We start from the raw sequence: 13241 nt of genomic DNA, 5'->3' as shown, positions 1-13241 counted from the left end.
GAAATATTAATAGATTAAATGAATGGGCAAAACTGTGGCACATGGATTTCAATATAGGCAAGTGTGAGGTCACCCACTTTGGACCGAAAAAGGATAGAAACATAGAAAATAGGTGCAGGAGTAGGCCATTCGGCCCTTCGAGCCTGCACCACCATTCAATAAGATCATGGCTGATCCTTCACCTCAGTACCCCTTTCCTGCTTTCTCTCCATATCCCTTGATCCCTTTAGCTGTAAGGGCCATATCGAACTCCTTCTTGAATATATCTAATGAACTGGCATCAACAACAACTCTGCGGTAGAGAATTACACAGGTTAACAACTCTCTGAGTGAAGAAGTTTCTCCTCATCTCAGTCCTAAATGTCTTACCCCTTATCCTTAGACTGTGACCCCTGGTTCTGGACTGTTCTAAACATCGGTAACATTCTTCCTGTATCTAACCTGTCCAGTCCCGTCAGAATTTTATGTTTCTATGAGATCCCCTCATCCTTCTAAACTCCAGTGAATACAGGCCCAGTCAATCCAGTTTCTTCTCATGTCAGATCTGCCATCCCGGGAATCAGTCTGGTGAACCTTCATTGCAACCCCTCAATAGCAAGAACGTCCTTTCTCAGATTAGGAGACCAAAACTGAACACGATATTCCAGGTGAAGCCTCACCAAGGCCCTGCACAACTGCAGTAAGACCACCTTGCTCCAAAACTCAAATCCCCTAGCTAGGAAGGCCAACATACCATTTGCCTTCTTCGCCACCTGCTGTACCTGCATGCCAACTTTCAATGACTGATGTACCATCACACCCAGATCTCGTTGCACCTCCCCTTTTCCTAATCTGCCGCCATTCAGATAATATTCTGCCTTCATGTTTTTGCCCCCAAAGTGGATAACCTCACATTTATCCACATTATACTGCATCTGCCATGCATTGGCCCACTCACCTAACATGTCCAAGTCACTCTGCAGCCTCTTAGCATCCTCCTCACAGCTCACACCACCACCCAGCTTAGTGTCATCTGCAAACTTGATGATATTACACTTAATTCCTTCATCTAAATCATTGATGTATATTGTAAATAGCTGGGGTCTCCGCACTGAGTCTTGCGGCACTCCACTAGTCACTGCTTGCCATTCTGAAAAGGACCCGTTTATCCCGGCTCTCTGCTTCCTGTCTGCCAACCAGTTCTCTATCCACGTCAATACATTACCCCAATACCATGTGCTTTAATAGAACAAAGTACTTTCTAAATGGTGAAAGGTTAGAATCAGTGGTGGTCCAAAGAAACTTTAGGGGACGAGGGGGGTCCGCGAACATAGATCATTAAAATGTCATGGACAAGTACAGAAAATAATCTAAAAGGCTAATGGAATGCTGGTCTTTATATCTAGAGGACTTGTATACAAGGGGGTAGAAGTTATGCTGCAGCTATACAAAGCCCTGGGTAGTCCACACCTGGAGTACTGTGAGCAGTTCTGGCCACTGGAAGGATATATTGGCCTGGGAGGGAGTGTAGTATAGGTTTACCAGAGTGGTACCCAGATTACTCAAATTACGAGGAGAGATTACACAAACTAGGGTTGCATTCCCTGGAACTTAGAAGATTAAGGCGTGATTTGATTGAAGTTTTCAAGATATTCAGGGGAATCATCATCATAGGCTGTCTGTCGGAATCGAGGAAGATTTGCTTCCACTCCCAAAGTGAATTCTCTGGTGGCTGAATAGTCCAATAGGAGAGCCACAGACCTTGTCACAGGTGGGACAGACATTGGTCGAGGGAAGGGGTGGGTGGGACAGGTTTGGTGGAACTGGTAGAGAGAAACTATTTCCGCTGGTTGGGGGAGTCTCGGACTTGGGATATTCACCACTCACTCTCCAGCCCCACCAGGTGTTGCTGCCGTGCGCAGTGCGGCCGCAGGGGGGAGCCGTATTACTCATGCGCACACCCTTGCGGGCGTGTACGCGCACCACGTTCCGAGCGCATGCACGCTCCGCTCCGCTGACCCGCGCGGATGCGCGCGCCACCGCAAAGCTCTGCGATTGGTCGGTTTGTGACGCGCGCGTGCGGCCGCGGGAGAAGAGGCTCGGGGACTCGGGCCGGAGCACAGGCTGCAGAGAGAGATAGAGAGTCGGGTCGCACCGCGCCGCGCCGCGCCGCGCCGGGGCCGGGACCGGGACCGGGACAGCGGGTCGCAGCACAGGCCTCTCCCGCGCCAGGGACGGTGGTCGGACCCGAGCAGCAGCGAGTGAGGCCAAAGCCAGGGCCTGAAGAGACTGGCGGCGGGAGCGGCGATAGGCCCGGCCACCTGATGAATGAATACCTCGAGGCCGTGGATTCATGTGGACACATTGATTAGACAGGCCGCAGTGTGAGGGGAGGAGGAGAGGGGCCAGTGAGGTCTGAGGGGTGGGGCCAGTGAGGTCTGAGGGGAGGGGCCAGTGAGCTGTGTGGGGAGGGGCCAGTGAGCTGTGTGGGGCGGGGCCAGTTGAGAGTGGTGGGCCCAGTTGAGTGTGAGGGGAGAGGTGTGACCACTTCAGTGCGAGGGAAAGGGTAGTGAGGGTCGAGCGGCCTGCAAACATGTCGTTCCTCATGCCCTTCGACAACCTGGTCTGTATCCTACTTGGTATCTCGCTGACCGTCTGGATCACCCTTCTACTGGTCTTCATCATCGTGCCTGCCATCTTCGGTGTGTCTTTTGGTATCCGCAAGCTCTACATGAAAACCCTGCTGAAAATCTTTGAGGTAGGTCAAGCTCGAGTGGGTGTCACACAATCGGATAATGTTTAAACAAGGGGATGAATAGCCCTGGGACTTGGGAATGAGGAGCACACTCACCATTGCTTAACCCATGCCTATAGAATTTCTTGGCAATTTATTTCAAGGAACTCTTAAAATAGCCAAGTAATTCCATGCGTGGGGGTAGGGAGGAAGTGTATGTTGGCTGCAGATGGTATCACATCCTTATGGGGAAGGATAGATGAACAGCGGTTCTTTTCCTGTCCATTTTTGTATGGGGGTGTATGTACACAAATCTTTGAGGGTGGCAGGGCAAGTTGCGAAGGCTGTTAAAATAGCATATGGGATCCTTTGCTTTATAAATAGAGGCATAGAGTACAAAAGCAAGGAAGCTATGCTAAACCTTAATAAAACACTGGTTAGGCCTCAGCTGGAGTATTTTGGGCACCACACTTTACTCGAATGGTGAAAGACTTCAGTTATGTGGAGAAACTGGGGTTGTTCTTCGAGCAGAGAAGGTTAAGGGGAGATTTAATAGAGGTGTTCAAAACCATGAAGGGTCGATAACCAGACGACACAGATTTATGGTAATTGGCGGGGCTCTGGGGAAAGAGCAGAGGGAATGGAACTAATTGGATAACTCTGTCAAAGAGCCTGCACAGGCACAATGGGCCAAATGGCCTCCTGAGGCGTATCATTCTATGATTCTATGGAATATTGGTTTATATGACTGGATGGTGAGCTTACTCGGGAGATCATACATCATGCCACCAAGGCATGTATGTTATACCACACTATAGTGCCTTACTGGGAATTCTGTATGTTCTGGTGTATGTTGATTCGAGCTGAAAAGTCATCCAGCAGCACTCTTATAGATTGTGTTTTGTCTGGAGAGAGTATTTCGAGCTGTATGATACTACGATGAAGTACTGGTCCTTACAGGCTTGACACTGGTGATTGGAGCAATTGGAGGTGATGATAAATGCATTGAAGCATATTGATTTTAAGCCAGATTTTCCTGGTTGCCATGAACTAATTATGTGCCAACAAATTTGGTGTAGTTTTAAACTGAGCAGATGGCACAACAAAAACTTTAAGCAACCAATGAATAATGAGAGAGAAAACTTGCATTTATATAGCGCCTTTCATTACCTCAGGACATCCCATTAGTGTTATAACAGTTGTCAAAATGGTGAAAATGTGTACTAGTGTTTAAACCACAACTAACGTCTGATGGCGGTGTTTAAAACTGTGAAGACACTGGGCACAGTGTCCAGTGATCGAGCAGTTTAGAACAAGGGGATGTCATGGATACAAGATTAAATGTAAAAGATTTAGGACAGTGAGCAGGAGAAACTCTTTTACACAGAGGGTTGCGAGACTGGAATGAATTAGTGGTTAAAGCAGAGACCATAACATTTAAGACTAGGTTGGATAGCTGGTTGAAAGAAAAGTGGGATAAAGGGAAATAGGAAATAGGGAACAGGGACGGCGCATGGGATTAGGACTACAGTTTATGTGGAGGATAAACACCATCACGGACTGGTTGAGACCAAGCAGTCTGTCTCCGTCTTTTCATTGCTGTGTAATTAGATGTCGGGCTTGAGGACCACTTCCATATAATCAAAGAGGATAGAAGGAGGTCAGATTTTGAATGATAAGGGAGTCAAGGGTTATGGGGAGTGGGCAGGGAAGTGGAGTTGAGGCCAAGATCAGATCAGCCATGATCTTGAATGGCTCGAGGGGCCAAATGGCCTACTCCTGCTCCTAGTTCTTATCTACATATTCGGTCCATCGCTCCCGAACCATCTCTCTGAACGAGCATTCCACCCAGTCCCATTCCCTGTTTTTTTTCATCTTCTAAATTCAAAAGTCTTTCATTCTTCTAAATTTGTCTTTTTCATTATTTTATCCACTTCCTTTTTAAAACCTGTTCCAGATTCTGCTTGCACCACTGTTTTGTGCCGGGAATTCCACGTCTAAACCCTCTGTGTAAAATAAATAAATCATTCTAACCTCTCCTTTTGTTCCTTTTGGTGATCAGAAATTTATGTCTTTTAGTTATCAACTCACCGACCATTGAAAATGTGCTTTGCCTGAGTTTCCCCATCAAAGCCGCTCATAATTTGGAACCCCTCTATCAGACCCTCACTTAATCGTCTTTGTTCTAATGGAAAGAGCCCCGGTTTCTTCAGTCTCGCCTCATAACAAAAACCTCTTTATCTCTGGTATCATAGTGCGTTTCTTCTTCACCCTTTCACTTCCATTACCATCTTTTCTAAAGTAAGGCACGTAAAACTTGACACAATATTCTGCAGTGCAGTTTAATCATTGTTTTTTTTGTAGGTTTAGAAATGCATCTTTTGGACTTTGCTTTTGGACTCTCTACACTTATTATTAAACTCTGCGATCCCATATGCTGTTTTAATAGCTTTATAAACTTATCTTCCCACTTTTCAAGATTTGTGTATTCTAAACAAATCTGCCTCTTTACTTAACATAGTGAAACGTCCCAAGGCGCTTCACAGGAGTATTCTGAGATAAAAATTTGACACCGAGCCGCATAAGTAGAAATTAGCGCAGATGACCAAAAGCTTGGTCAAAGAGGTAGCATCTTGAAGGGGGAAAGAGAGGCAGAGAGGTTTAGGCAGGGATTGGGCCTCGACAACAGAAGGCTCGTCCACCAGTGGTTGAGCGATTTATAATCAGGGATGCTCAGGGGGGTAGAATTAGAGGAGCGCAGATATCTCGGGCGGTTGTGAGGCTGGAGGAGATTAGAGATAGGCAGGGGCGAGGTCATGTAGGGATTTGAAAATGGGAATGGGAATTTTGTTGCTTAACCGGAGGCCAATGTAGGTCAGCGAGCACATTTTAAAAGGGGCCCAGGGACATGGGTCTGTGCATGTAGGAAAATAAAAATTTGGATCATTAATTCTATTAATTATTTGTATTGAAATAGGGATGTTTCACTTGCTGTGCGGAGTGATAATTTGCACAAACTATGCGCACCTCTATGTGAGCGGGGACTACACACTGCCCCGCCCCTACAGGAACCGCGCACCCAACGTTGCGGCTCTGCATGTGCCCTGATGTTCCACCCGCACAAGCCTCAGGGCTGTGGCCTGCAGCCTGAACCACGTTTCCTCTGTGTGGAGACGGTCAGGCGATCAGAGCGGGGATCGGAGGGTAGGGAGAGGTCAGGAGATCGGGGTGATGAGTGGAGAGTAACTTGGTGGTGGGGTGGGGGAAGAGAAGGTCAGGAACTTGGAGTGTGGTGGGGGGGGGGGGGGGGAAAGAGGGAAGGTTAGGAACTCGGGAGGGAGGGTGAGGGAAGGTCAGGAACTTGGGGGGGGTTGGAGAAATGGTCAGAAACTCAGGATGGGGGGGAAGTGGAGAGGGAAGGTCAGGAACACGGTGAGGGGGGGGGGGGGGGGAAGGTCAGGAGCTTGGCGGGGGGGGAATGGAAGGACGGGAACTCTGGGGAAGAGGGAAGGTCAGGAACCCTGGGTGAGAAGGGCAGGAGTTCGGTGGTAGGTGGTAGGTGCTTGGAGAGAACATGGGAATGGGGGAAGAATGTGATCCCAGTCTAAAGGGGGGGGGGAATGAGAGTGAGAACGTTATCCAGACAGGAAGACAGATCATGTACTCCCCACTCCCCCTGCTTCGCTCTGTTAGATGTGGATCATTCTTCCAACCCCACCCCCTTTACACCTGCACCGCGTTGTCCTTCTCCTTCGCCCTTGACCTGGATCATGCTCTTGACCGTGAATGCAGTGCGTTGATTTCTCGGAAAGCCCGACGCGTGTGCAGCAAATAACATCATTGGACTGGACGAAATCCAGAAGACATGACGCTCGCTATTCACTTTGCACCCAATAAACCTGTTAACAATCCGTGACCCCCATGCAACGCCCCATCAGTCACCGCAGCTCTTACCGTGTTTAGTTTGACGGAGTGATTAGCGACAGTGCAGGTACTTGTGATTTTCGGTTGACTTGTGATGTCATCCTGTACATGAGCCAGGCCACTCAATGTCATTCTCAGCGCCTGCTAAAAATGTACGGCTCTGCTAGTGATGTAACTTGCAATAACGTCCGCCTCACCTGTTCTGGTTGAATGAAATGTGTCTCACGAAACCAACTTTGCAGCTCAAATTATGCAAAATAGTCACTGTTGTGGATTTGATTCGGCAGATCAGGCAGCATTTACGGAAAGAGAAACAGAGTTAACGTTTCGCGTTCTGATGAAAGGTCATCGACCTGAAACGTTAACTCTGCTTCTCTCTCTCCTCAGATGCTGCCTGACTTGCTGAGCATTTCCAGCATTTTATATTATATCACTCAAATGAGGATCGAGAGGAGGTTGGCAAGGTAGGCCTTGCGTGGCCGTATGAGGGTTATCTTGCTTTTCTAGGTGGCCGCATTAACAGGTAGGTGCCACTGTTGTGGTTGCACTGGAGTAGCTTGGCTTGGGGGAGCCTGCCTGTGACAATGACCCCTTTAAGGGACTATGTGGCCCATTAAAAATACAGTGCATGCGCAGTTTTTCCAATTTAAAAGCCAGTGAGCTGGCTGCGCGGGACCTGCAGAGCGCCTCGCGATCATGCAGCTTAAAGGAAAGATTGGTGTTCTCTCCTCCAAAGGCACCAATCAGAAACCACTTGTGGTGCAATGGTTGCAAATACCTTGCCCTAGGTGGTGGTCTTGCTGGAGGGCGGGGAAAGGAGCACTAACTAACCGGTCATGTCACAATCCCATGGACCGACAAACCATGAATTGAGGCACGAGCAGCAAATCTGCTGATGCCTTGGTTGAAGGAGCTGTGGGCTACAAATAGTTCTTTTGAGGTGTATTCTGAGTGCTGCTAATGTATGATATATTTAGTGTTGCAGTCACATCAAAAGAACTAATATAATCTTGGTCCTTGTAAGAGCAAAGTTGCAATCTTATAACAATTATGTATCTGAATTCAGAGATTAGATTACAGCTTTGAGCGAGCTCCCTGTTTTACAGTACAGTACAGACTGTTCTATTGAGACCGGGAACAGTTGCTCCTGTTATTATTTGTGTGATAGCAGTAGCTGTTGTCCTTTGATTAAATGAGGCTATTGATGCACTTATTTATTATCAAAATTTCTGTCATTTGTGAATTGGAAATTCTGTATCCATTCCATGTGTGATTTCAAGATCATAGCGACTGTTTGAGCTGAAGCAATGCCAGGGTTTTCTATGCTCCCAAGCTCACGACTTTCTACTCGTCGAAATGAATGTGTAGAACTCATAGGCTGGTGAGCACAGAAGCAGAAAATCCCAGTGCAAGTTCTGTGTTTCTCTCTCAAAAGTTATGACTGAATAATACCCCGAGGTGTCTGCACTCCTCAGATTTGCCCTCTTGAGCATCCCTCATTATAACTGCTCAGCCATTGGTGGCCGTACCTTCAGCTGCCTGGGCCCTAAGCTCTGGATCTCCCTCCCTGAACCCCTCTGCCTCTCTCCCCCTCATTCCTCCTTTAAAATGCTCCTTAAAACTTACCTCTTTAATCAAGCTTTTTGGTCATCTGCCCTAATTTCTTCTTATGTGGTTTGGTGTCAAATTTATTGTTTTGTCTTTATAAAACTCCTGTGAAGCGCCTTGGGACTTTTACTACGTTAAAGGCGCTATATAAATACAAATTGTTGGTGCAAACTTGCAGTAACTCTCTTGCCCCTGCTGTTGAAAAGGCATTGATTTGTGCTGGGCTGCAGTTCTACAGGCACCTGCCTACTCGGAACTCGTCCACGGCAAAAAAGCCAAAGGCGGGCAGAGGAAACGCTACAAGGACACCCTCAAAGCCTCCCTGATAAAGTGTGACATCCCCACTGACACCTGTGAGTCCCTGGCCAAAGACCGCCCTAAGTGGAGGAAGTACATCCGAGAGGTTGCTGAGCTCCTCAAATATCGTCGCTGAGAGTGTGCAGAAATGAAACGCAGGCAGCGGAAGGAGCGTGCGGCAAACAAGGCTCCCCGCCCACCCTTCTCAACCACTGTCAGTCCCACCTGTGACAGAGACTGTGGTTCTCGTATTGGACTGTACAGCCACCTAAGGATTCGTGCTTGGAGTGGAAGCAAGTCTTCCTCGATTCCGACAGCGCTTCATAGTCCGCTTTGATCCTGTCCGCCCAAAATTCGCGCACAAGCATTTTCAAATGGGGATCGCTGCATTGGAAAGAGGAACAGGGAGCTTGACTGATTTATTTTTCTTTCCCATACTCCAAAGTGCAGAAATCCTAAGGCTGCTTGTAGTGGCTGACTTGCTGGTTAAAGGGAACAGTGAGCAGGTGTTGAGGGCAGAATGGATGGAAGTGGGTCGTGGTGTTCCACAGGGTTCTGTTTGTGAACTATTTCTGTACATCAGTGATTTGGATTTTTAGCTAACGAGTGTGAAGCTACAATAAGAGGCAGAGTAAATAATGCTGAGGATTGGAGATAGTGACAAAATCATGGAACGGGCAAAACATTTGCAGATGGAATTCAATATTGATGAGAATTTTAAATTAGTGGTGTTGGAGGACCGGGAGCCTACATAGGCCAGCGAGTACTGGTGATGGATGAACAAAACCCTGGTGTGAGTTAGGATATGGGCCATAGAGTACTGGATAAGCTGAAGTTTATGGAGGGTGGAGGATGGGAAAGTGGCTAGGAGAGCATTGAAATAGTCTAGTCTTGAGATAACAAAAGCATGGATGAGATTTTCCGAAGCAGATGGCCAAAGGCAAATAATATTTTAGAGATAGAAGTAGACGGGTCTTTGAGATGCAGAGGAGGTGATGTTGGAAGCCCAGCTCAGCATCAAGTTGAGGTTGCAAAGACTGCTTCAACTGAGATAGTGGACAGGGAGAGGGATAGATTCGGTGGCGAGGGGATGGAGCGTCTGGTCTTCCCAGTGTTTAACTGGAGGAAATTTTGACTCATCCACACTGGATATAGGGCAGTCTAATAATCCAGAGGCGGTAAACGGGTGATGGAGACAGAGGTGGAGCTAGATGTCATCAGCATAAGTGAATACGGAAGAAAAGAAAGAACTTGTATTTATATAGCGCCTTTCACGACCTGAAAATGTCCAAAAGCACTTTAAAGCTAATGAAGTACTTTTGAAGTGTAGTCAGTATTGTAATGTAGGAAACACGGCAGTCAATCTGCGCACAGCAAGCTCACACAAACACCAATGAGATAATGATCAGATAATCTGTTTTTGTGATGTTGGTTGAGGGAGAACTCCCCTGCTCTTCTTTCTCTGGAGCTGTGGGATCTTTTGCATCCACCTGAGAGAGCAGATGGGTCTCAGTTTAACTTTTCTATCCGAAAGACTGCACCTGTGACAGTGCAGCACTCCCTTAGTACTGTCCCTCCAACTATGCAGCACTCCGTCAGCGCTGCCCCTCTGACAGTGCAGCTCTCCCTCTGTATTGCCCCTCTGACAGTGCAGCTCTCCCTCTGTATTGCCCCTCTGACAGTGCAGCTCTCCCTCTGTATTGCCCCTCTGACAGTGCAGCTCTCCCTCTGTATTGCCCTCTGACAGTGCAGCTCTCCCTCTGTATTGCCCCTCTGACAGTGCAGCTCTCCCTCTGTATTGCCCCTCTGACAGTGCAGCTCTCCCTCTGTATTGCCCCTCTGACAGTGCAGCTCTCCCTCTGTATTGCCCCTCTGACAGTGCAGCTCTCCCTCTGTATTGCCCCTCTGACAGTGCAGCTCTCCCTCTGTATTGCCCCTCTGACAGTGCAGCTCTCCCTCTGTATTGCCCCTCTGACAGTGCAGCTCTCCCTCTGTATTGCCCCTCTGACAGTGCAGCTCTCCCTCTGTATTGCCCCTCTGACAGTGCAGCTCTCCCTCTGTATTGCCCCTCTGACAGTGCAGCTCTCCCTCTGTATTGCCCCTCTGACAGTGCAGCTCTCCCTCTGTATTGCCCCTCTGACAGTGCAGCTCTCCCTCTGTATTGCCCCTCTGACAGTGCAGCTCTCCCTCTGTATTGCCCCTCTGACAGTGCAGCTCTCCCTCTGTATTGCCCCTCTGACAGTGCAGCTCTCCCTCTGTATTGCCCCTCTGACAGTGCAGCTCTCCCTCTGTATTGCCCCTCTGACAGTGCAGCTCTCCCTCTGTATTGCCCCTCTGACAGTGCAGCTCTCCCTCTGTATTGCCCCTCTGACAGTGCAGCTCTCCCTCTGTATTGCCCCTCTGACAGTGCAGCTCTCCCTCTGTATTGCCCCTCTGACAGTGCAGCTCTCCCTCTGTATTGCCCCTCTGACAGTGCAGCTCTCCCTCTGTATTGCCCCTCTGACAGTGCAGCTCTCCCTCTGTATTGCCCCTCTAACCATGCAGCTCTCCCTCTGTATTGCCCCTCTGACAGTGCAGCAGGCTCCTTCTGTATTGCCCCTCTGACAGTGCAGCGGGCTCCCTCAGAACTGCACTGAAGTGTCAGGCTGGATTATGTGCCGAAGTTCTTGGAGTGGGACTTGAACCCACAACATTTTGACTCTGAGATGATAGTAATATTCACTGCGGTGGTCCTAATACTGACCCCTGAGGAACATAAGAAATAGGAGCAGAAGTAGGCCATTTGGCCCCTCGAGCCTGCTCCGACATTCAATAAGATCATGGCTGACCGTCGACCTCAACTCCACTTTCCCGCCCGATCTCCATAACCCGATCTCCAATACCACTGTATACTTCCCTCCAGTCTGAAAAGCAATTGTTCAACACTACTCCCTGCTTTCTGTTCCTTAGCCAGTTTTGCATCCACACTGTCACTGTCTCTAAATCCCACGGACTTTAATTTTGCTGTGGTACTTTGTCAGATGCCTTTTGGAAGTCCGTACACGCATCAATGGCATTATCCTCATCAATGTCTCTTAACTAATGTTCTTGGGCAGGAATAATTGGTTGGCTTCTCCTGCTGTTGCACTGAGTGCTCTGTAATCTATCTCAGTACCTCTAGGTATGTCTTGCTCCACAGCCAGATTCTTTGCGATGCTCTAGTGCTCCTTCAGTCTGGGTGAGTGTTGGAGATACACGAGGAAGGACAACATTCTAATTGATGAGAGCACTGCTTGGGTTCTAGTAACACACTTACATTGCCCTTCACAGGGCTCCAGACAAGAGACTCTGGTCTTCTGGTAATTAAACAGTGAGCAGAAGGGCTCAATATATGACAGCTACGATGAGTGTTGAAATGTGGTTATCTATTGTAATGTATTTGCTTCATGGGTTATTTGCTTAAGAATTCATAGCAACACATCGCTACTAAGAACTAGTTGGTTTACTAGCAAAGGTTTAACAATCACATTACACATTACCAGTTTATCCACCAGGCTCACAGCCACCTGCCTCATCATGGATCCCCCGAACCCAACTGGCTGGGGTTTTATTGAGTCTTGTGAACATCACGTGACTGGCTAAGCCACTCCCAACTCAATAGCTCGTCAAACCTGAGCGCATCCTCACAGGGGCATATATTACACCTATGATTGACGTAATTCTTGGCTGATGTCTAGTTATGGACTACACTGTTTTGGAGAGGTATTAGTGGTTAGTTGAATGTATTTGCCTAAACCATCAGTGTACAATACTGTGCCATGTCACTGATCTCTCTCAGCAGATTTTATCAGCTTTTATCCTACACTTGCACTAGTGATTTTATTTCCATCTTTTTATGTCTCTCCTGTTGCTGCTGCCACATTCAGGTTCTGTGTTAACACTGACTGTAAGGACAAGCTTCGAGTGGTGCAGAGGTGACTTCCGACCAGTTTCTCCCTGCATGGGAGTCTGTTGTGGGCTGCTGGAGATTGAGAAGTTGTAGGGGATTAGAGGCACAAATCCACATTCTTAACATCTTATGCAACATCCATGGAAAATTGTTACAGCAACATACTTGGCTCACCTTGATTTGTAAAAGGTTTAAACTGACCTTTTGGTTAATGTTAAGTTAGCCTCCTTACAGTGCATCTAACTTGGAGAAATGTGTAACTGTCCAGTAAATGCTTCTGTATTTGTCAAGCCTTCAATGGTTTGCAGGAATTCTTTTATATCTCAATCTCGGTATCGGTTACTGAACAGCTGTCCCCTGTTTTGCTTAACTGTTCGTAGAGATCCTATTGGGAGTTATCATCGGCAAAAACATCAGAGTCTAATCAAGCAAGCTTTATGCTGCTGTGTTCAACTGTCAGTGAGGACAGCTCTACAGACACATGGTTAATTCCAGTCAAAAACATACCTGGTTTAAGTGCAGGATTTCAGCAGCTGAATCCCATCTTGTTGGCTCCGATTGTATAGAATTTTAGTGGAGCAGATAGTAATTCACCGTGTATAGCGTGCCTGCACTGTCGGAGGGGCAGTGCTGAGGGAGTGCGGCGCTGTCGGAGGGGCAGTGCTGAGGGAGTGCTGCGCTGTCGGAGTGGCAGTGCTGAGGGAGTGCTGCGCTGTCGGAGTGGCGGTGCTGAGGGAGTGCTGCGCTGTCGGAGGGGCGGTGCGGAGGGAG

At 48.0% G+C, this 13241-nt stretch overlaps 1 protein-coding gene across 4 annotated transcripts in view; it reads left to right on the top strand.

The window, feature by feature from the left end:
* The first annotated feature begins 2462 nt into the window (after window positions 1-2462).
* Window positions 2463-13241, top strand: part of gpat4 (glycerol-3-phosphate acyltransferase 4) — a 79072-nt gene continuing 68293 nt past the window's right edge. For 2 of the 4 annotated variants that reach the window (XM_070866214.1, XM_070866213.1), the window contains exons 1-2: window positions 2664-2737; window positions 7025-7160. Coding sequence is in view for 1 of the 4 variants with exons in the window: in XM_070866211.1 (XP_070722312.1) it covers window positions 2573-2737 (165 nt within the window). In the remaining 3 variants the exon portion in view is untranslated. Of the gene's footprint in view, window positions 2738-7024; window positions 7161-13241 lie in introns of all 4 variants that reach the window. The other 2 variants (XM_070866211.1, XM_070866212.1) reach the window with 2 other exon arrangements.

This window comes from Pristiophorus japonicus, chromosome 22 (genome assembly GCF_044704955.1).
Source record: "Pristiophorus japonicus isolate sPriJap1 chromosome 22, sPriJap1.hap1, whole genome shotgun sequence".
In the NCBI taxonomy this organism is placed as follows: Eukaryota; Metazoa; Chordata; class Chondrichthyes; family Pristiophoridae; genus Pristiophorus; species Pristiophorus japonicus.
This window is presented reverse-complemented; position numbering and strand designations above follow the sequence as displayed.